Genomic DNA, 25,373 nt, shown 5'->3' with positions numbered 1-25,373 from the left:
CTGTTGAACTGCGGTATACTTCTGTTTTCTTTACTTGCAACATGACAACTTAAAGATAAAATAAGCATTTATCATTGACTTTTTAAACGGTAGGAGACTATGGTTGGTATTACCTAAAGTATCAAGGAGGTGGTGATGCAGTCAAACCTTCTTTATATATCATTTCTATTAAATGTATACATGTCTTGTTTAGTCGCCATCTTCTTTTTCCGATGAAGTAATTGGTACCGATAATGTAAATGCTAGCACCTCTTTTTAATGTAGAAATTCTATTATTTCAAGGATGACCATTTTGTACAGGTTTTATGCCCCCACTTAGAGGCATTGTGCGTTCGTTGGTTCGTCCGTTCTTCCCGCTTCAAGTGAAAGTTTTTGCTCAAAGTGTTTTTTTATGAAGTCCAATCAACTTGAAACATAGTACACATGATATGATCGTTTTAATTCTAATGCCAAATTATAGATTTCACCCCTGATTTCACGGTCCACTGAAAATAGAAAACGATATTGCGGATTGGGCATTTATTTACTATGAACATATTCTTTTTTACTATGTTATGATATTTTATATGAAGTATACTTCTTTTTTCAGGTGATGTCTTATTCAAGTTTCATGTATAAAAACGCTGGTGTACCACCTCACACCGTAGAATGGGTTGTCTGTGGTACCAGTCTTATAAACATGCTAACAACAATCCCAGCCGTACCGTTGATGGAACGGCTAGGCCGGCGGCCTCTGTTGATATATCCTATGTCATGCATGTTGGTGTCGTTCATAGTTCTTACAATATTCCATAATTTACAATACGTAGATCATATGGAGGTGAGTTGTTTTTACCTATAATTGAGGGTCTTGTTAGGGTTTACAGAATAGATTGGTTAAAAAGTACAAAATAAAGTGTAAAAAAGAATTAAAGAACATAGAAAAAAGGCCAAAAGAAGAAAGAATGTATTACATTCCATCTACATAAGACGAGTAAGACATAACTCGAAAAAATAGTCGAATAAAACAACAACAAAAGTTCAAAGCAATGTACACCAAACAGTTCATTTATGCATTGGGATTCAAAAACTTAGTGTTCCGAAATATTTGAAAATTTCATATCTAGAAACTTATAAAAAATTATAAACAAAACAAAAAAATGTGTAATTTATTTCGTCAGATTCGCTGTGCTCTTCATCATAGATACCAGGACCAAATTTATTATATACGCCAGACGCGCGTTTCGTCTACAAAAGACTCATCATTGACGCTCGAATCCAAACAAGTTTAAAAAGCCAAATAAAGAACGAAGTTGAAGAGCATTGAGAACCAAAATTCCTAAAAGTGTTGTCAAATACAGCTAAGGTAATCTATTCCTGAGGAAGAAAAGCCTTAGTATTTAAAAAAATTAAAAAAATTGTAAAAAGTTAATTTATAAATATAACCATATCAATGACAATTCATGTCAGCACAAAAAGTGCTGACTACTAGGCTTTTGATACCCTAGGGGAAATAAATATCTACCAGCAGTGGCATCGACCCAGTGGTTGTAAAGGACACAGCAAGTAACATTATACCACTGCATGGATCAAAACTGATGCTTAACTATAAATCCTTTAAGTGACTATCTGTATATTTCTATGCATCAGGATGTGTGAGGAATTATAATCTATTTTGTCCACTTGTAAGATCTGAAATTTCAGCTTCGTCTCTTTTCTTAAGTCTTCACTTTGTTAAATCGAGATGTTATCAAAATGTAATTATATTGCATCAGTACTTATAACATGAATGATAACAGCTTCAATTTATGTTCTAAATTGCTACATACTCGTTTAATTCTTTTATGCTAGAGTATTTCAACTAAACACATCATATGGGTTACTTATTGAGTTCCTCTACAACATCTAAGGCCACAACCAGTCTGATAATTAAGAAACAACTCGTTCTGTTATACATATGACTTTATATTTCTGTAAATGTTAACTTTAAATTAGTTAATCTCTGTAAAAATTCACACTAGCATGGAAAGTACTTTATATTTCTGTAAATGTTAACTTGAAGTTAGTTCATCTTTATAAAAATGCACTTTCATGTAAAGTTGAAGACCTGCTTCTCTGTACTTCATATTTTTAATCCTATGTGTCTTTCTATGTTGTGATGTTACACTATTGTTTCAGGTAAAAGTGAAGGTTTGTATCTATTAAAACGTTTAAATCCGCTGCATTTGTTTGCTTCTATCTTTAGCCAGGAATCTGATGCTCAGTAGTTGTCGTTTGTTGGTGACGTTCATAAGAGTTTCACGTTTTTCGTTATTTATATATTATTAGATCGTTTTCCCGTTTACGGTAGCACAATACAAATTTTTTGTTAAATCCAATCACTTACTTTTAAAATACTGTTAATTTCTTATGAATGCATAGAAAATAATAAAAGAGGTATATATAGATAGATTAAAGATTAATCTTTTAAATGGTTGCAATATTTTATTATGCAATCATTATGTAATCAATTAGTATGTAATTAGTGGCAAAATCTTAGTCCGTTCACTTGAATGAATTAAGCGCTATCATCTCTTTAACTGTACAGACAATTTAAGCAAAACACATCATGGTCTTCAAAAGGGTGTCTCAAATTGTCCTTATGTTATTCCATCGTCTCATAAATCTCAAATTAGTATGAACATCCTAACCACATAAAAGAGGATAATGTTTGATAAGTTGTAAAATTTGTTCTATACACTTTATTTGAAATCTGAGACAAACTTTTGTAAATAATGACCAAAGGAACAACATATAATAAAAATCAACCCTCTAGGGATACCTATGCATAATCTAATTTCTTTGAAAGTGGAAATTTGGTGAAAAATAATTTAAAACACTTAACATTATAATTGGTTACATAATTGTTGCATAATATTAACATTCACTAATTTGAAAGAGTAGTCTTTCCAAAACTACCACTTTAATGAATTTTCAAGCAATATTAAGAAAGTTACAGCATTTTAAAACTTGGGCGCTGGAGTTATAAAATCTTTGTATTGAGCTACCTTAACTGTTCGGTGTAAGAAAACGCTCCGTGTCGAAGACCAAACTATGACATATAATGGTTTACTTTTAAAACTTGTGACTTGGATGGAGAGTTTTCTCATTAGCACATTTTTTTAATATCTATGTTCTTTATTTCAGTCGCATCATAATATATTTGCCATCATAGGCATCATAGCTATGCATACATATGTAATGGGATTTGCATTAGGACTAGGTATGTATTTATATGTTCTTTTATCACACAATTGATATAACTAAGAATAGATCTATTGATTACATACCGATAACAGATATCTATATCCGTGGTAAATAGTAGAATAGCAGAAATACCGAGCTCTGAGGAATATTTAAAACGGAAAGTCCGTAGTCAATTAGCAGAACCAAAAGCTAATCAAACACATCATACGAATGGATAACAACTATGATATTCTTGAATTGGTACAGACATTACATATGTAGAAAATTGTGGATTTAACCTGGTTTTATAGCTTGCTAAACATCCCACTTATATGACAGTCGCATAAAATTCCATTAATATATTGACAACCATGTGTGAACAAATCAAACTGACACAATAAGTAAAAATGTCAAAAATAGAGGTACAGCAGTCAACATTGTGTTATAACCTGAATCACTATAGAAACAAACAAATATGTAACAAAGATACACAAAAAGCATATAAATAAAGCACATAAAAAAACTTAAAGACAAGAATACAAATGAGCATTAGTATTCAATTAAAGTGATGTTTCGGTGTACAATTATAACCATAGTAGTTGGGAGATATTTGAACACATTTTCCTTTTATATATTTTCTTTTCTCCTGTTATTAGTCCCCTTTACATTAAATTCTGAGACGTATATGAAGGTTTTCGTCCTAGTAATTAAGTGTAAACATCTTTTTAAATCTTGCAAGAAAAGTGTCTGCTCTTTACATAGAAAAGATACATAGATGAGTATTTAGGATGATTTGTCATTTTATTGTTAAATTAATAATATAAAAAAAAATGTGGTATGATTGCCTATGATACAACTCTCGACAAAAGACCAACAAAATGACACATAAATGAACAACTATAGGTTACCGTACGGCCTTCAACAATGAGCAAAATGCAAACCGTGTAGTCAGCTTTAAAAGGCCCCGAAGTGACAATGTGAAACAAATCAAACGAGAAAACTAACGGTCTTATTTATGTATAAGTAAATTTTCGAAAAGTGATGTTACAGATTGGATTTTTTAAAACCACGTCATGTACTGATAAGGTATTTGACTATCACTGAAACAAAAACGGTTATCTCCCTTTGGTCATACTTGATCAAACATGATTTGACAATATTTACCTAAATATAAGTGTAAAATACGGAGCTGTGGTTTAGTTCCAATAAATATAAAATGTGAAGATGTGAATATTCAATTACACAACTATCTAACAGAGTCGAAATAAAGAGCATTCGAGCAACTAGGTTACCGTTCGACCAACGAAGTAAACAAAACCCATGACCTATAGTCAGATATAAGATGCACCAAAAAGCAGCCACAGCCACTGAATTACATACGTAAACCCTCAACATGACGTATCGATTGTGGTAATCGTTGTTACTGAAAACAAGTTCCAAGCCGTTAATGGAATATAGAAAATAATCTTATTTCCACATAATCAATGCTGGGTCTCTCGTTTACCAGTTGTAATGTGTTTAAAAATATTAAACCATCTTACGAGCAAACTATTTTTGTCGTCATTTCCGAGTCATAATACCTTTTAAAGTATATATCTATATATTTATTAATTTGAAAACTTGTCATGTTATAATGGTTTTGTATTGCATTGTTGCAGGTCCTATTCCATTTTTTGTTGTCGGGGAAATTTTCCGACAAGAACCCCGATCTGCTGCTATGAGCGTTTCTCTATGTTTCAACTGGGTGTGTAACTTTATATTGATGCTTGTGTTTCGTTTTATGCAGGTAAGTGAATTTTAGATACATGCACACTCTTGTTTTACATTTTTTCACGCGCAGTATAGTCTATTGCCGTTCATAAAACGAGCAGGATGATTATACCCTCAAGGGTTTTATGGTTGCTACCATAAGGTGCAGATTAAATTAACACAGATATAGATCACGTATTTCCAAAAATATAAATCTAGATTTGTTTGAGCATGCTGCTTATCTTAATTGGCATGCACGTACCACAGTGACTGTGCAATGTGCGATGATTTGTTAAACTAAATATGCACGCATAGGAAATGCGTGGTATGATTGAGTCAACCATTTCTTAGTATTATAAGAGATTATCTACTCTTTTTTATCAATATAAAGAAACTATAAACAACTGCCAATTAAGTGGTAGGTGTAGCTAGCTGTAAAACAAGGTTAAACCCACCATGTTCTTCGAAAAATGTCTGTACCAAGTAGTCTATTGTTTGGTTTTGTCAACAATTACAGAGTTCTGCTTTTTTTATTTGCATTTGGAAGTTCGTTATGTTTGTTAATACGCTTTTGTTATATCATAGTTCGTTACTGTGTGTGTAACATTTTAATGTTGTGTTTGCGTTGTGTCGTTTTTTTCTCTTATATTTGAGTGTGAATGCGCATTACTATAAGACGTGTCACGGTACTTTTCTATCCCAAATTCATGTATTTGGTTTTGATGTTATATTTGTTATTCTCATTGGATTTTTTCTAATGCTTAGTCCGTTTCTGTGTGTGTTATATTTTAATGTTGTGTCGTTGTTCTCCTCTTATATTTAATGTGTTTCCCTCAGTTTTAGTTTGTTACCCCAATTTTGTTTTAAACAGCGGTATACTACTGTTGCCTTTATTTTGCATTTACTTTTTTATTTACAAAATATGTAAACTATAGACCGTTCAAGAATACGTTATAATTTGAAAGTTATCAAAACATTATAGAATAAAAAAAATGTAAATGAGGGTAGGTAACCATGCGTTTGCCTATAGCAAAAGGTAGATGGCAAACTATTGACCGTAGTGAAATGAAATTTAATTTATGTCATTCTGGTGATATTTGTGATGAATTTCATTATTTGTTTTGTTGTTCTCAATTGCAGAACGAACGAAAATTATTTCTTTAAAGAAACCAATCACTTTTAAGAAAATTGCATTCATTAAACCAAAATGTATTAGAACAAAGATATTTTCTACTTTGTAAACAACTAAAAAACAATTAAAAAGAAGAAGAGGGATTATAAACAAGAGATATATAACTTATTAATAAGTAAAATAGATATGACCCAAAAGAATATTGGAAAATATTAAAATCATTAATATTAAAAGATGATGAGAAGAAATACATGAAATTTATCAGGAAGAAGAATATATAATAAAACATATAAAAAATCCTCAGACAGTAGAAATTAAGTTCCAAAAGAACATTGAAACTATATTAAGTAACCTGGAAACACAACTGAAAATTAAAAAAAGAAACTGATCAACCTATTACCTTTTCAGAAATTAAACAAGTAATTTCCGAGTCCCAATTAAAAACTGGAAAATCAGCAGGACCAGACAGCATTTTAAATGAAATAATCAAATATAAATATAGTGATAGGAAATTTATTTCTTACTCTTTTAATCTTATTTTAAAATCAGGTAAATATCCAAATACATGAAAAGCTCTTCACAAATCAGGAGACCTTAATGATCTAAATAATTACAGACGTATTTCTTTAATTAATTGTCTTCCAAATTTTTTTAATGCAATTTTAAATAACAAATTGAATAAAGTTATAGATGGGCAACTCAGTGAAAACAGTTTGGTTTTCGAGGAAACCATCGGACTTCTGACTGAATTTTTGTATTAAAATCTTTAATTATTAAATACCCAAATGAATCCCCTTGATTCATTCATAAAACGAAAAAAAGGTTATATATTTGTTCAGTTGACTTCCGTAAATCTTTTGATTCTGTGTGGTGAATATGTCTTTTATATAAATTAGTGAAAACAGGTGTTGGAAAACAATTTTTCGGTGTTATAAAAGAGCAATATATTAAAACAGAATCTTCAATAAAATATAAAAGTCAATTTTATAAATATTTCAAGAGGGGTAAAACAAGGGGATTCACTGAGTCCAATATTATTTAAGCTTTTTATTAATGATGTTATCAAAGAGTTAGATAAAAGAAATTCAGATCCAGTTTCATTAGTTTCTTTCAATATATTAACTCTCTTTTATTTGCAGATGATCTTTTTAAACTAAAGAGGGATTACAAAAAAGTTTAAAAAATGTATGTGCTTTTTGTGATAATTGGCAATTAAGTGTAAATGTAAATAAAACTAAAACTATGATTTAAAGCAAGACTGTTCCAAAACAGCTAACTCATTTGCAACAAACAAAGATATTCCAATAGCAGACACAAATGAGTATATTTTTTTTAGGAATGTGGATAAAAAATAATTGAAATCTTTCGCACAGTACTATAGATCTAACAACATAAGCTAGAAAAAAGTTCTCTTTGCGATGAAGTCAAATACTATTCCATTGAATACTATACCAGTTTAAGTTGCAAATAACCCCTTTGATTTATAAGTTAAACCTAAAGCTTTATATAATTCAGAAGTTAAATTTTTAGACTCCTATGTAACATATTTAGAGCCAAAAAAAGAGCAAATAACTCTGAAAAACGATTTGACCCTTTTTATTTCATTGATATAACACCTTTAGAAAAGTTACACCTACAGTTTTGTAAATTTAAACTTGGTATAAGAAAAACTTCATCATTTAAGTGGAAGAGCGGATCTGGGGATACTTCCTATGGAACTTACCGGGGGAAATATTAAATTTCAATCTATAATGTATCTTATTAGATTATATTCTGATGAAATTAATCCTCTCTTAAAAGAATCTCTTATTTTGTCTTAAAACTTAGACTCGGCAGGAATTTATTGATGGTTCTCATATGTAAAACATATAGTAGAAGAAACTGGTATGGATTTGGACACGTTGAAAACATATTCCTCACAAAAGATAACTAAAAATAAAAGAGAACAAATAAAATTAAAATTGTAGCATTTAAATGAAAAACTAGTAAATGATAAACTATCAGATATAAAGATTAACAGCAAACACACTATCTATAAACATATAAAAATAAATAATACAAAGGAAAAACATTTAACTTGCTCAAAATTTTAACAAAATTTAGATTCAGTGACCATAATTTATTAATAGAAAAGGGAAGATACCTTAAAATACCAAGAGAAGAAAGATTATGCAAAAACAAATTGAAAAGGAAATTCTTTTCTTTTTATATTGTAATAGAAACCATAATAATAGAAAAGTTAATTTGGTTTTAAATGAGAATATCAACTTTATAAATTTAATTGACATAAAATAACTTATCATCAACCCAATTTCACACATTAAGGTAAATAAGCTAGGATCCTTTTTAAAACAGTCTGTTGAACTGAGGACAGAGGACTCTTAAAAGTATATACTTTTATTGTGTATATTAATGATCTTCTTGTTATTTTTTTATTATACCCCCGCTTTAAAAAAGGGGGGTATACTGTTTTACCTCTGTCTGTCCGTCCGTCCGTCCGTCCGTCCCATGAAACTTTCTTCGCATTTTTCTCAGGAACTACACATCCACCCTTTCTGTAATTTAGTATCAACATTTATATATGTCAGCCATACCGTGTAATGCGTTTTCAGATTCATCATTCATCGACTTCCTGTTTACCGAACACTTGTATGATTTTACACATGATAGCCAAGTTGAAAATGTTCGTCACATTTTTCTCAGGAACTACAATACAAGGAATTCTGAAATTTGGTTTCAGGATTTATATAAGTCAGCTATACCGTGTGATGCGTTTTCAGATTCATCATTCATCGACTTCCTGTTTACCGAACACTTGTATGATTTTACACATGATAGCCAAGTTGAAAATTTTCGTCACATTTTTCTCAGGAACTACAATACAAGGATTTCTGAAATTTGGTTTCAGGATTTATATAAGTCAGCTATACCGTGTGATGCGCTTTCAGATTCATCACTCGACAACTTCCTGTTTACCGAACACTTGCATATTTTTACACTATTAACATTATCCACTTGCGGCGGGGGTATCATCAGTGAGCAGTAGCTCGCAGTTTAACTTGTTTTCATTTTGTTATATTGTGCCACATACTATAAATATGTACTGTTTTATTGGAATAAAGATTTGAATTGAATTGAATTAAATAATTGTAGTAATAAAAAGGTTAGTCCCTCCATGTCACAAAGCAAAAGGCCGATTTCTTCACATTTAGTTTAACCATTTATTATACGTGTATGTCATCATTAAGTTGTACTATAGGGTTATTGCATGAATAATAGGTAATATCTTATATTACACGAGCTTGCAAGTGCAATATAGGTTCTACGAGAGACAATACTCCCCAATATTAATTCAATAACCCTTTTATGGTATAGCAATATAATATTTGAATGTAAAAATAGGTTTGAACTAAGATTTTGTCGTTGATGCAGTCATGCATTTTGAAGATTTATTGCACTAGTGCAATATTGAAATTTATTACTGTATCTTACTGCATCTGATAATCCTTAAATTCCAGTATTGCATGTGGATATAGAAAGATGTGGTGTGAGTGCCAATGAGAAAACTCTCCATTCAAATAACAATTTTTTTTAAAGTAAACCATTATAGGCCAATGTACGGCCTTCTACACGGAGCACAACAACAAGCTATAAAGGGCCCCAAATTTACTAGTGTAAAACCATTCAAACGGGAAAACCCTCAGTCTAATCTATATAAAAAAAAACGACCGCATTTTGAAAAAGTACGCTTACGGTCCAAATACTCATATGGTCTGGAACATTTATATTGTAGTTGAACTTTCTCTGTAAACTTGAATTTAGTTTTTTAGAGAAGAAGGTATCTTCGTTTGCGCGTCAATGATGAGTCTTGTGTAAACGAAACGTGCGTCTGGCGTAAATATAAAATTTTAATCCTGATATTTATGATGAGTTTAGTTCTTATCTTTTGTCGAAACGTATAATTCGGAATTTCTCCTTCCTACTTATTCTTTTCAAGTTTTTTATACGTTTTGTTTCTATTTTCAGAAAGGATTATCGGGATATGTTTATTTGCCGTTTTGTGCTGTTCTTATGATAACAATAACTTTCATAGTATTAGTTGTTCCCGAAACAAAAAATCGCACGTTTGATGACGTAGCAGCAGAGCTGTCACATGGATTTAGACTACTAAACCGAAAAGGAGGCTTACCAGAAAAGGAAGAGAACAGTGAACTTAAACCAATGACAAGCTGATAATCTGGAAAATCGAAATAAATACAATTTTTCAAACTGATTTGTTTAAATATTGGTTTAATGATATATTTTACATGGCCGTTAAAGTGGGAGGTTTGGCATACCACTACCCAGGTTCAACACACCATTATTTTCTTTAAAAAATTTCCTGTACCAGGTCATTGTTATATTATAGTTCGTTACTGTGTGTGTTACATTTTAACGTAACGGTGGTGTTTTATTTGTGTCGTTTGTTTCCTCTTATATTTGAGTGTGAATTCACAGTATTATAAGACGTGTCACCGGTACCTTTCTATCCCAAATTCATGTATTTAGTTTTGATGTTATATTTGTTATCATCGTATTTTGTCTAATACATAGTTCGTTTCTGTGTGTGTTACATTTGAATGTTATGTCGTCATTCTCCTCTTATATTAAATGCGTTTCCCTAGTTAATTTTGGTTTGTGATCCGGATTTGGTTTTTTTTCTATCGATTTATGAGTTTTGAACATCGGTATACTGTTGCCTTTATTTATACAATTTTAATCCCATCATTATGTTACTGATCAATAACTTTCTCAATCTCTTAGGCTGCTTGCGTAGGGAAATTAAGAACTGAATTAAATGACAGTTGTTGTTCATTCGATTGATGTGTTTTATCTATTGATTTTGCCATTTGATTAGGGCCTTTCCGTTTTGAATTTTCCACGCAGTGCATTATTTTTGTGATTTTACTTGAATACCTAATTCCGCTATAGTAATTATATAATCAAAAGCGACATAAAAACATTCCAAAATTTGATCAGCTTTATAGAGAGGTGGGACCTCAATTTCTGCATAATTTCTGAAATTATCAGCGCACAAAAAAAAAGAAAACATTATAAAACATGTTAGTACCGAAGCCATGGCTACTGAGCTAATGATACCTTAAGGGACAAACATTCCAGGATTTGCATATTTAGGGCGTTACCTCTGCTGGTTGACTCTCAGTCCAAACAAGACAAAACGCCCATTATATAGCCTTTTCATGGTTTATAATGTAAAATTAGAATAATAGGTGAATAAGCCTTTGTTAGTCCTCGAAATTGAAGGTAATATTCTTTTCCTTTATAAAACTATTGTTATTCAATATAAAATTCCCAAACAAATAATCGTGCTTTGGTACTGGCCGTTATCAAAGGGAGACAATTCAATCTCAATCTCAATGTGTTTAAATCCCAGGAGAGATAATTCTTGTAAAACGAGGGGAAAGCTCATCAACTATAGTCTATTTTTAAAACATCTTCTTGATATTTATTTTGCTTAACCATATTTTATAATTAATTCCTCACTTTGGGCTCGCAAAGTAAACTTTAGAAGAAACCCTGCAAATGTATATGCTTCATATGTAATCTTGTGGTTTTGTGAAAAGATAGTTTGTATTGTGTGCGATGTGGCCATATTGTTGATAGTAATAAAATACGCATGGGAAATAAAAACGAGATGTGAGAAAAATGGCCATTATTTTAAAGCAAACAAATCTGACTCCTAATTTTTGCATATAGGAAAGAAATCAGGAAGTATAATATAATTTGTCGCCAAATGATGGGTTGTTAATGGATGCGAGTCATTGTGACACTGATAAGAGGGTAGACAGAATTATGGGAACTATGGAAAGAGAGCATTAGAAATAAGAATTTGATGGATGAAGGCATGAGACAGGGTGTTTTTATCAATACATGAGAAAATTGTTGTAAAAACAGGGATAATGCATGTTGATGAAAAAAATAGGAGGAACAGAACATGGAGTGAAGTAGGAGTTTGAGGAGGGAACTTGGAATCAATTCCCTCTGTTCACCAAATAATTGAAAGCCATTAAAGAAATAAGGGAGCGGGGGTCTGACATGTATGTATACGTAAAAGGATCAATTATGCAGGGAATGCAGACCAACTTCATGATGAAAGATTGGTCTAATTTGTCAACTAATAAATAAGAAGACGAATGTAATAGCGCTATGTTGAAGGCCGTACGGTTATCTATAGTTGTTAATGTCTGTGTCATTTTGATCTTTTGTAGATAGTTGTCTCATTGGCAATCATACCACATCTTCTTTTTTATACTATCTAAATTTAAAAAAATTAAAACAGTATATAATTCAATCAGTAATTCATTTTTAATTATGTAGACTAAAATTAGCTTTGAATGACTGTATTAACACAGCTACCTATGGTGGGACTAAACGTCAGTCCACAAACATCTCAATTAGATGTTAACAACAATAAATTATACAGCTTTATCAAAGACAGTCCTGTAGAGGGCTATAGAGTGCATTCATTCAACAATATTCATCCTAACGACTTATATAAAATGATTAAGTCTTTTAACAAAGGTTATAAATGATAAGCAATGCTGCAAATATTGAAATTTAGAACATAAATTAGTGTCTTTAATAATGAATTTAAAACAGCAATATCTATTCGATTTATCAAATGTACTGAAAAATGGCATTTAAATCGCTAAATAAAGAAACACGTAATGTCTATTATAAAACAAGGGAAACAATATTTACATGACAATCCTGTCTTCCAAATGTATTTTAAACATTTTGTTTTTATCAACAATTACTAATTAGAAAAGGAAAAATACACATTCACACACTGAAGATAACATTGTTCTAGTTGCAACAACTTTATTTTGGATACGGAACTGCCAACCTGTACCGGAAACAATTAATGGTTTGGAACAAACTATACACTATGAACGACAACTCGACCTAAATGTTACGCACATTTGTTGATAATGTAAACAAACACGCATTTAAATCAAAACGGTAGTAGGGAAAACGGTACTATTTATTCTGCCATAGGCGACAATACTAACATTTTCTAAATTTACCAGTTTTTGTAATAAAAACCTGGATAAAACAGTTATGTGTGGTGTTAGAACTTTATTACTGTATTCTAAAAATTGAAGCCAAATAGTATCATGACCAATTTCCAACGGAGCTGGTTTATGTTATCCATGCCCACCGTCATTTTGCACCAAATTTATGAAATTTTTGAAGCCTTTTCGAATAATTCTCTAGAAAATATATCAATAGGTTTTAAAATTTATATTATAAATTTACACACTGCAGTTACTCATAGATAAATAGAAAAATATATTGTACCCTTACATCCAGTCACAGCGCTCCTAATTTGACTTCCTTCACCTGTCTTGGGTACACAAAAGGCCAACCTAATGCTGGGAAAATTAAATACTACCGCTTTCCCTATACTGTGACACAAAGCCATAAAGAATTCTTATGACACCATCAATGCAATACTGGGTTATTGTGGAAACCTTGACTGTAACTAATACTTGTATGTCCCCATTGCTTAAAGAAACATGGATAATTGTATGTCCCCACCCCTAAATGCTGATTTACCTTTTTCTCTACTTCTTTCAGATAAGGCTTAACAAACAACCTGTATCCATCTATATCTTATCTTATCTAAAAAGAATAATATACATTTCCATTTAAACAGATAAAAATGACTGTTCCATTCAATTTGTATACATTTTATCCAAAATTTACAACATAAGCACAAATTCAAGATTTGTCATACTATTCTCCAGTCCATGCTTTAGTATATGCCATATTGTGGTTCAAAATTTCTGAGCTGGTTATAAAATCCATTATTCTGTCTTGAGATGATAAAAACAAGGATATTAGACACTTAAAACATTAAATGTGCAAAATACTTAGCTGTAAAGTTGCCTTTGTTGCTTGTATTAATCTATGAAAAAGCTGAACTATGTCCCTTGGGAGTATTAAATTCCAACAAAAGTCCTTTCAAACAGTACAAAATGACAAATTATATGTGCCTGATATAATAAAAGATAGAAACTACAAAGTGAAGCACTATTGAAATATTTGCTGCATGAATTGCCAACAATGTGAGCAATTCTTTACACAGGAGAGTATAAATTCTATCTAAATTTAGTCTCAAGTGGGCCTCTTTTTTTCTTAGATGAACAATTTTTACAGTGAAAATGCTTCTAGTATGACCAACTACTGCCTTACTATATAAACAGTACTAACTTAACCAGACAATATCCAATTGTAATAGATTGCTTCAAGGGAAATACCCAATTGAAACATTTAGGGAATTACACAGCAAAAAAGGCAAATATTACAGTTAAAAATATTTGTCGCGACTTGAATTCTGGGTTTTCGAATTAAATTAATCTTTGCGAAAGGTGAAAACAAATACAAAAGAACAATAGTTTGGTGCAGTTTATACAATATAGTTAATATTGGCACCCTAGAATAAAGTTTTATATCAGTACCCATCAATTTGACTTATTATGATGACTCAGCACTTTTCTCAACACAGTACTGTTCTCAGATAAAAATATCTATTCTTTGTGATAAAAATCAAATGTTCTTATCAAATGCTTCAAAATAGTATAATATGACTGAAGTCTGATTGATTTTGATTTCCCTTGGTATCTTGAGTATACTGTGACACAAAGCCATAAAGAATTCTTATGACACCATCAATGCAATACTGGGTTGTTGTGGAAACCTTGACTATAACTAATACTTGTATGTCCCCATTGCTTAAAGAAACATGGATAATTGTATGTCCCCACCCCTAAATGCTGATTTACCTTTTTCTCTACTTCTTTCAGATAAGGCTTAACAAACAACCTGTATCCATCTATATCTTATCTTATCTAAAAAGAATAATATACATTTCCATTTAAACAGATAAAAATGACTGTTCCATTCAATTTGTATACATTTTATCCAAAATTTACAACATAAGCACAAATTCAAGATTTGTCATACTATTCTCCAGTCCATGCTTTAGTATATGCCAAATTGTGGTTCAAAATTTCTGAGCTGGTTATAAAATCCATTATTCTGTCTTGAGATGATAAAAACAAGGATATTAGACACTTAAAACATTAAATGTGCAAAATACTTAGCTGTAAAGTTGCCTTTGTTGCTTGTATTAATCTATGAAAAAGCTGAATTATGTCCCTTGGGAGTATAAAATTCCAACAAAAGTCCTTTCAAACAGTACAAAATGACAAATTATATGTGCCTGATATAATAAAAGATAGAAACTACAAAGTGAAGCACTATTGAAATATTTGCTGCATGAATTGCCAACAATGTGAGCAATTCTTTACACAGGAGAGTATAAATTCTATCTAAATTTAGTCTCAAGTGGGCCTCTTTTTTTCTTAGATGAACAATGTTTACAGTGAAAATGCTTCTAGTATGACCAAATACTGCCTTACTATATAAACAGTACTAACTTAACCAGACAATATCCAATTGTAATAGATTGCTTCAAGGGAAATACCCAATTGAAACATTTAGGGAATTACACACCAAAAAAGCAAATATTACAGTTAAAAATATTTGTCGCGACTTGAATTCTGGGTTTTCGAATTAAATTAATCTTTGCGAAAGGTGAAAACAAATACAAAAGAACAATAGTTTGGTGCAGTTTATACAATATAGTTAATATTGGCACCCTAGAATAAAGTTTTATATCAGTACCCATCAATTTGACTTATTATGATGACTCAGCACTTTTCTCAACACAGTACTGTTCTCAGATAAAAATATCTATTCTTTGTGATAAAAATCAAATGTTCTTATCAAATGCTTCAAAATAGTATAATATGACTGAAGTCTGATTGATTTTGATTTCCCTTGGTATCTTGAGTATACTGTGACACAAAGCCATAAAGAATTCTTATGACACCATCAATGCAATACTGGGTTATTGTGGAAACCTTGACTATAACTAATACTTGTATGTCCCCATTGCTTAAAGAAACATGGATAATTGTATGTCCCCACCCCTAAATGCTGATTTACCTTTTTCTCTACTTCTTTCAGATAAGGCTTAACAAACAACCTGTATCCATCTATATCTTATCTTATCTAAAAAGAATAATATACATTTCCATTTAAACAGATAAAAATGACTGTTCCATTCAATTTGTATACATTTTATCCAAAATTTACAACATAAGCACAAATTCAAGATTTGTCATACTATTCTCCAGTCCATGCTTTAGTATATGCCATATTGTGGTTCAAAATTTCTGAGCTGGTTATAAAATCCATTATTCTGTCTTGAGATGATAAAAACAAGGATATTAGACACTTAAAACATTAAATGTGCAAAATACTTAGCTGTAAAGTTGCCTTTGTTGCTTGTATTAATCTATGAAAAAGCTGAATTATGTCCCTTGGGAGTATTAAATTCCAACAAAAGTCCTTTCAAACAGTACAAAATGACAAATTATATGTGCCTGATATAATAAAAGATAGAAACTACAAAGTGAAGCACTATTGAAATATTTGCTGCATGAATTGCCAACAATGTGAGCAATTCTTTACACAGGAGAGTATAAATTCTATCTAAATTTAGTCTCAAGTGGGCCTCTTTTTTTCTTAGATGAACAATTTTTACAGTGAAAATGCTTCTAGTATGACCAAATACTGCCTTACTATATAAACAGTACTAACTTAACCAGACAATATCCAATTGTAATAGATTGCTTCAAGGGAAATACCCAATTGAAACATTTAGGGAATTACACAGCAAAAAAGGCAAATATTACAGTTAAAAATATTTGTCGCGACTTGAATTCTGGGTTTTTGAATTAAATTAATCTTTGCGAAAGGTGAAAACAAATACAAAAGAACAATAGTTTGGTGCAGTTTATACAATATAGTTAATATTGGCACCCTAGAATAAAGTTTTATATCAGTACCCATCAATTTGACTTATTATGATGACTCAGCACTTTTCTCAACACAGTACTGTTCTCAGAAAAAAATATCTATTCTTTGTGATAAAAATCAAATGTTCTTATCAAATGCTTCAAAATAGTATAATATGACTGAAGTCTGATTGATTTTGATTTCCCTTGGTATCTTGAGTATACTGTGACACAAAGCCATAAAGAATTCTTATGACACCATCAATGCAATACTGGGTTATTGCGGAAACCTTGACTATAACTAATACTTGTATGTCCCCATTGCTTAAAGAAACATGGATAATTGTATGTCCCCACCCCTAAATGCTGATTTACCTTTTTCTCTACTTCTTTCAGATAAGGCTTAACAAACAACCTGTATCCATCTATATCTTATCTTATCTAAAAAGAATAATATACATTTCCATTTAAACAGATAAAAATGACTGTTCCATTCAATTTGTATACATTTTATCCAAAATTTACAACATAAGCACAAATTCAAGATTTGTCATACTATTCTCCAGTCCATGCTTTAGTATATGCCATATTGTGGTTCAAAATTTCTGAGCTGGTTATAAAATCCATTATTCTGTCTTGAGATGATAAAAACAAGGATATTAGACACTTAAAACATTAAATGTGCAAAATACTTAGCTGTAAAGTTGCCTTTGTTGCTTGTATTAATCTATGAAAAAGCTGAATTATGTCCCTTGGGAGTATTAAATTCCAACAAAAGTCCTTTCAAACAGTACAAAATGACAAATTATATGTGCCTGATATAATAAAAGATAGAAACTACAAAGTGAAGCACTATTGAAATATTTGCTGCATGAATTGCCAACAATGTGAGCAATTCTTTACACAGGAGAGTATAAATTCTATCTAAATTTAGTCTCAAGTGGGCCTCTTTTTTTCTTAGATGAACAATTTTTACAGTGAAAATGCTTCTAGTATGACCAAATACTGCCTTACTATATAAACAGTACTAACTTAACCAGACAATATCCAATTGTAATAGATTGCTTCAAGGGAAATACCCAATTGAAACATTTAGGGAATTACACAGCAAAAAAGGCAAATATTACAGTTAAAAATATTTGTCGCGACTTGAATTCTGGGTTTTCGAATTAAATTAATCTTTGCGAAAGGTGAAAACAAATACAAAAGAACAATAGTTTGGTGCAGTTTATACAATATAGTTAATATTGGCACCCTAGAATAAAGTTTTATATCAGTACCCATCAATTTGACTTATTATGATGACTCAGCACTTTTCTCAACACAGTACTGTTCTCAGAAAAAAATATCTATTCTTTGTGATAAAAATCAAATGTTCTTATCAAATGCTTCAAAATAGTATAATTTGACTGAAGTCTGATTGATTTTGATTTCCCTTGGTATCTTGAGTATACTGTGACACAAAGCCATAAAGAATTCTTATGACACCATCAATGCAATACTGGGTTATTGTGGAAACCTTGACTATAACTAATACTTGTATGTCCCCATTGCTTAAAGAAACATGGATAATTGTATGTCCCCACCCCTAAATGCTGATTTACCTTTTTCTCTACTTCTTTCAGATAAGGCTTAACAAACAACCTGTATCCATCTATATCTTATCTTATCTAAAAAGAATAATATACATTTCCATTTAAACAGATAAAAATGACTATTCCATTCAATTTGTATACATTTTATCCAAAATTTACAACATAAGCACAAATTCAAGATTTGTCATACTATTCTCCAGTCCATGCTTCAGTATATGCCATATTGTGGTTCAAAATTTCTGAGCTGGTTATAAAATCCATTATTCTGTCTTGAGATGATAAAAACAAGGATATTAGACACTTAAAACATTAAATGTGCAAAATACTTAGCTGTAAAGTTGCCTTTGTTGCTTGTATTAATCTATGAAAAAGCTGAATTATGTCCCTTGGGAGTATTAAATTCCAACAAAAGTCCTTTCAAACAGTACAAAATGACAAATTATATGTGCCTGATATAATAAAAGATAGAAACTACAAAGTGAAGCACTATTGAAATATTTGCTGCATGAATTGCCAACAATGTGAGCAATTCTTTACACAGGAGAGTATAAATTCTATCTAAATTTAGTCTCAAGTGGGCCTCTTTTTTTCTTAGATGAACAATTTTTACAGTGAAAATGCTTCTAGTATGACCAAATACTGCCTTACTATATAAACAGTACTAACTTAACCAGACAATATCCAATTGTAATAGATTGCTTCAAGGGAAATACCCAATTGAAACATTTAGGGAATTACACAGCAAAAAAGGCAAATATTACAGTTAAAAATATTTGTCGCGATTTGAATTCTGGGTTTTCGAATTAAATTAATCTTTGCGAAAGGTGAAAACAAATACAAAAGAACAATAGTTTGGTGCAGTTTATACAATATCGTTAATATTGGCACCCTAGAATAAAGTTTTATATCAGTACCCATTAATTTGACTTATTATGATGACTCAGCACTTTTCTCAACACAGTACTGTTCTCAGAAAAAAATATCTATTCTTTGTGATAAAAATCAAATGTTCTTATCAAATGCTTCAAAATAGTATAATATGACTGAAGTCTGATTGATTTTGATTTCCCTTGGTATCTTGAGTATTCTGTGACACAAAGCCATAAAGAATTCTTATGACACCATCAATGCAATACTGGGTTATTGTGGAAACCTTGACTATAACTAATACTTGTATGTCCCCATTGCTTAAAGAAACATGGATAATTGTATGTCCCCACCCCTAAATGCTGATTTACCTTTTTCTCTACTTCTTTCAGATAAGGCTTAACAAACAACCTGTATCCATCTATATCTTATCTTATCTAAAAAGAATAATATACATTTCCATTTAAACAGATAAAAATGACTGTTCCATTCAATTTGTATACATTTTATCCAAAATTTACAACATAAGCACAAATTCAAGATTTGTCATACTATTCTCCAGTCCATGCTTTAGTATATGCCATATTGTGGTTCAAAATTTCTGAGCTGGTTATAAAATCCATTATTCTGTCTTGACATGATAAAAACAAGGATATTAGACACTTAAAACATTAAATGTGCAAAATTCTTAGCTGTAAAGTTGCCTTTGTTGCTTGTATTAATCTATGAAAAAGCTGAATTATGTCCCTTGGGAGTATTAAATTCCAACAAAAGTCCTTTCAAACAGTACAAAATGACAAATTATATGTGCCTGATATAATAAAAGATAGAAACTACAAAGTGAAGCACTATTGAAATATTTGCTGCATGAATTGCCAACAATGTGAGCAATTCTTTACACAGGAGAGTATAAATTCTATTTAAATTAGTCTCAAGTGGGCCTTTTTTTTCTTAGATGAACAATTTTTACAGTGAAAATGCTTCTAGTATGACCAAATACTGCCTTACTATATAAACAGTACTAACTTAACCAGACAATATCCAATTGTAATAGATTGCTTCAAGGGAAATACCCAATTGAAACATTTAGGGAATTACACAGCAAAAAAGGCAAATATTACAGTTAAAAATATTTGTCGCGATTTGAATTCTGGGTTTTCGAATTAAATTAATCTTTGCGAAAGGTGAAAACAAATACAAAAGAACAATAGTTTGGTGCAGTTTATACAATATCGTTAATATTGGCACCCTAGAATAAAGTTTTATATCAGTACCCATTAATTTGACTTATTATGATGACTCAGCACTTTTCTCAACACAGTACTGTTCTCAGATAAAAATATCTATTCTTTGTGATAAAAATCAAATGTTCTTATCAAATGCTTCAAAATAGTATAATATGACTGAAGTCTGATTGATTTTGATTTCCCTTGGTATCTTGAGTATACTGTGACACAAAGCCATAAAGAATTCTTATGACACCATCAATGCAATACTGGGTTATTGTGGAAACCTTGACTATAACTAATACTTGTATGTCCCCATTGCTTAAAGAAACATGGATAATTGTATGTCCCCACCCCTAAATGCTGATTTACCTTTTTCTCTACTTCTTTCAGATAAGGCTTAACAAACAACCTGTATCCATCTATATCTTATCTTATCTAAAAAGAATAATATACATTTCCATTTAAACAGATAAAAATGACTGTTCCATTCAATTTGTATACATTTTATCCAAAATTTACAACATAAGCACAAATTCAAGATTTGTCATACTATTCTCCAGTCCATGCTTTAGTATATGCCATATTGTGGTTCAAAATTTCTGAGCTGGTTATAAAATCCATTATTCTGTCTTGAGATGATAAAAACAAGGATATTAGACACTTAAAACATTAAATGTGCAAAATACTTAGCTGTAAAGTTGCCTTTGTTGCTTGTATTAATCTATGAAAAAGCTGAATTATGTCCCTTGGGAGTATTAAATTCCAACAAAAGTCCTTTCAAACAGTACAAAATGACAAATTATATGTGCCTGATATAATAAAAGATAGAAACTACAAAGTGAAGCACTATTGAAATATTTGCTGCATGAATTGCCAACAATGTGAGCAATTCTTTACACAGGAGAGTATAAATTCTATCTAAATTAGTCTCAAGTGGGCCTTTTTTTTTCTTAGATGAACAATTTTTACAGTGAAAATGCTTCTAGTATGACCAACTACTGCCTTACTATATAAACAGTACTAACTTAACCAGACAATATCCAATTGTAATAGATTGCTTCAAGGGAAATACCCAATTGAAACATTTAGGGAATTACACAGCAAAAAAGGCAAATATTACAGTTAAAAATATTTGTCGCGACTTGAATTCTGGGTTTTCGAATTAAATTAATCTTTGCGAAAGGTGAAAACAAATACAAAAGAACAATAGTTTGGTGCAGTTTATACAATATAGTTAATATTGGCACCCTAGAATAAAGTTTTATATCAGTACCCATCAATTTGACTTATTATGATGATTCAGCACTTTTCTCAACACAGTACTGTTCTCAGATAAAAATATCTATTCTTTGTGATAAAAATCAAATGTTCTTATCAAATGCTTCAAAATAGTATAATATGACTGAAGTCTGATTGATTTTGATTTCCCTTGGTATCTTGAGTATTCTGTGACACAAAGCCATAAAGAATTCTTATGACACCATCAATGCAATACTGGGTTATTGTGGAAACCTTGACTATAACTAATACTTGTATGTCCCCATTGCTTAAAGAAACATGGATAATTGTATGTCCCCACCCCTAAATGCTGATTTACCTTTTTCTCTACTTCTTTCAGATAAGGCTTAACAAACAACCTGTATCCATCTATATCTTATCTTATCTAAAAAGAATAATATACATTTCCATTTAAACAGATAAAAATGACTGTTCCATTCAATTTGTATACATTTTATCCAAAATTTACAACATAAGCACAAATTCAAGATTTGTCATACTATTCTCCAGTCCATGCTTTAGTATATGCCATATTGTGGTTCAAAATTTCTGAGCTGGTTATAAAATCCATTATTCTGTCTTGAGATGATAAAAACAAGGATATTAGACACTTAAAACATTAAATGTGCAAAATACTTAGCTGTAAAGTTGCCTTTGTTGCTTGTATTAATCTATGAAAAAGCTGAATTATGTCCCTTGGGAGTATTAAATTCCAACAAAAGTCCTTTCAAACAGTACAAAATGACAAATTATATGTGCCTGATATAATAAAAGATAGAAACTACAAAGTGAAGCACTATTGAAATATTTGCTGCATGAATTGCCAACAATGTGAGCAATTCTTTACACAGGAGAGTATAAATTCTATCTAAATTTAGTCTCAAGTGGGCCTCTTTTTTTCTTAGATGAACAATGTTTACAGTGAAAATGCTTCTAGTATGACCAAATACTGCCTTACTATATAAACAGTACTAACTTAACCAGACAATATCCAATTGTAATAGATTGCTTCAAGGGAAATACCCAATTGAAACATTTAGGGAATTACACACCAAAAAAGCAAATATTACAGTTAAAAATATTTGTCGCGACTTGAATTCTGGGTTTTCGAATTAAATTAATCTTTGCGAAAGGTGAAAACAAATACAAAAGAACAATAGTTTGGTGCAGTTTATACAATATAGTTAATATTGGCACCCTAGAATAAAGTTTTATATCAGTACCCATCAATTTGACTTATTATGATGACTCAGCACTTTTCTCAACACAGTACTGTTCTCAGATAAAAATATCTATTCTTTGTGATAAAAATCAAATGTTCTTATCAAATGCTTCAAAATAGTATAATATGACTGAAGTCTGATTGATTTTGATTTCCCTTGGTATCTTGAGTATACTGTGACACAAAGCCATAAAGAATTCTTATGACACCATCAATGCAATACTGGGTTATTGTGGAAACCTTGACTATAACTAATACTTGTATGTCCCCATTGCTTAAAGAAACATGGATAATTGTATGTCCCCACCCCTAAATGCTGATTTACCTTTTTCTCTACTTCTTTCAGATAAGGCTTAACAAACAACCTGTATCCATCTATATCTTATCTTATCTAAAAAGAATAATATACATTTCCATTTAAACAGATAAAAATGACTGTTCCATTCAATTTGTATACATTTTATCCAAAATTTACAACATAAGCACAAATTCAAGATTTGTCATACTATTCTCCAGTCCATGCTTTAGTATATGCCATATTGTGGTTCAAAATTTCTGAGCTGGTTATAAAATCCATTATTCTGTCTTGACATGATAAAAACAAGGATATTAGACACTTAAAACATTAAATGTGCAAAATTCTTAGCTGTAAAGTTGCCTTTGTTGCTTGTATTAATCTATGAAAAAGCTGAATTATGTCCCTTGGGAGTATTAAATTCCAACAAAAGTCCTTTCAAACAGTACAAAATGACAAATTATATGTGCCTGATATAATAAAAGATAGAAACTACAAAGTGAAGCACTATTGAAATATTTGCTGCATGAATTGCCAACAATGTGAGCAATTCTTTACACAGGAGAGTATAAATTCTATTTAAATTAGTCTCAAGTGGGCCTTTTTTTTCTTAGATGAACAATTTTTACAGTGAAAATGCTTCTAGTATGACCAAATACTGCCTTACTATATAAACAGTACTAACTTAACCAGACAATATCCAATTGTAATAGATTGCTTCAAGGGAAATACCCAATTGAAACATTTAGGGAATTACACAGCAAAAAAGGCAAATATTACAGTTAAAAATATTTGTCGCGATTTGAATTCTGGGTTTTCGAATTAAATTAATCTTTGCGAAAGGTGAAAACAAATACAAAAGAACAATAGTTTGGTGCAGTTTATACAATATCGTTAATATTGGCACCCTAGAATAAAGTTTTATATCAGTACCCATTAATTTGACTTATTATGATGACTCAGCACTTTTCTCAACACAGTACTGTTCTCAGATAAAAATATCTATTCTTTGTGATAAAAATCAAATGTTCTTATCAAATGCTTCAAAATAGTATAATATGACTGAAGTCTGATTGATTTTGATTTCCCTTGGTATCTTGAGTATACTGTGACACAAAGCCATAAAGAATTCTTATGACACCATCAATGCAATACTGGGTTATTGTGGAAACCTTGACTATAACTAATACTTGTATGTCCCCATTGCTTAAAGAAACATGGATAATTGTATGTCCCCACCCCTAAATGCTGATTTACCTTTTTCTCTACTTCTTTCAGATAAGGCTTAACAAACAACCTGTATCCATCTATATCTTATCTTATCTAAAAAGAATAATATACATTTCCATTTAAACAGATAAAAATGACTGTTCCATTCAATTTGTATACATTTTATCCAAAATTTACAACATAAGCACAAATTCAAGATTTGTCATACTATTCTCCAGTCCATGCTTTAGTATATGCCATATTGTGGTTCAAAATTTCTGAGCTGGTTATAAAATCCATTATTCTGTCTTGAGATGATAAAAACAAGGATATTAGACACTTAAAACATTAAATGTGCAAAATACTTAGCTGTAAAGTTGCCTTTGTTGCTTGTATTAATCTATGAAAAAGCTGAATTATGTCCCTTGGGAGTATTAAATTCCAACAAAAGTCCTTTCAAACAGTACAAAATGACAAATTATATGTGCCTGATATAATAAAAGATAGAAACTACAAAGTGAAGCACTATTGAAATATTTGCTGCATGAATTGCCAACAATGTGAGCAATTCTTTACACAGGAGAGTATAAATTCTATCTAAATTAGTCTCAAGTGGGCCTTTTTTTTTCTTAGATGAACAATTTTTACAGTGAAAATGCTTC

General features: G+C 30.8%; 1 protein-coding gene across 3 annotated transcripts in view; it reads left to right on the top strand.

The window, feature by feature from the left end:
- The window catches only part of LOC134693706 (solute carrier family 2, facilitated glucose transporter member 5-like), an 82,817-nt gene extending 72,459 nt beyond the window's left edge, over positions 1-10,358 (top strand). For all 3 annotated transcript variants that reach the window (XM_063554604.1, XM_063554602.1, XM_063554603.1), the window contains exons 9-12: positions 590-820; positions 3,166-3,241; positions 4,863-4,990; positions 10,112-10,358. In XM_063554604.1, coding sequence (XP_063410674.1) covers positions 590-820; positions 3,166-3,241; positions 4,863-4,990; positions 10,112-10,318 — 642 coding nt within the window. In that variant the 3' untranslated portion in view covers positions 10,319-10,358. The remainder of the gene's footprint in view (positions 1-589; positions 821-3,165; positions 3,242-4,862; positions 4,991-10,111) is intronic.
- Positions 10,359-25,373: the final 15,015 nt, after the last annotated feature.

Source organism: Mytilus trossulus, chromosome 12 (genome assembly GCF_036588685.1).
Source record: "Mytilus trossulus isolate FHL-02 chromosome 12, PNRI_Mtr1.1.1.hap1, whole genome shotgun sequence".
Lineage (NCBI taxonomy): Eukaryota > Metazoa > Mollusca > Bivalvia > Mytilida > Mytilidae > Mytilus > Mytilus trossulus.
Note: the sequence above shows the minus strand (reverse complement) of the source record. Positions and strands in the feature narration are given on the sequence as shown.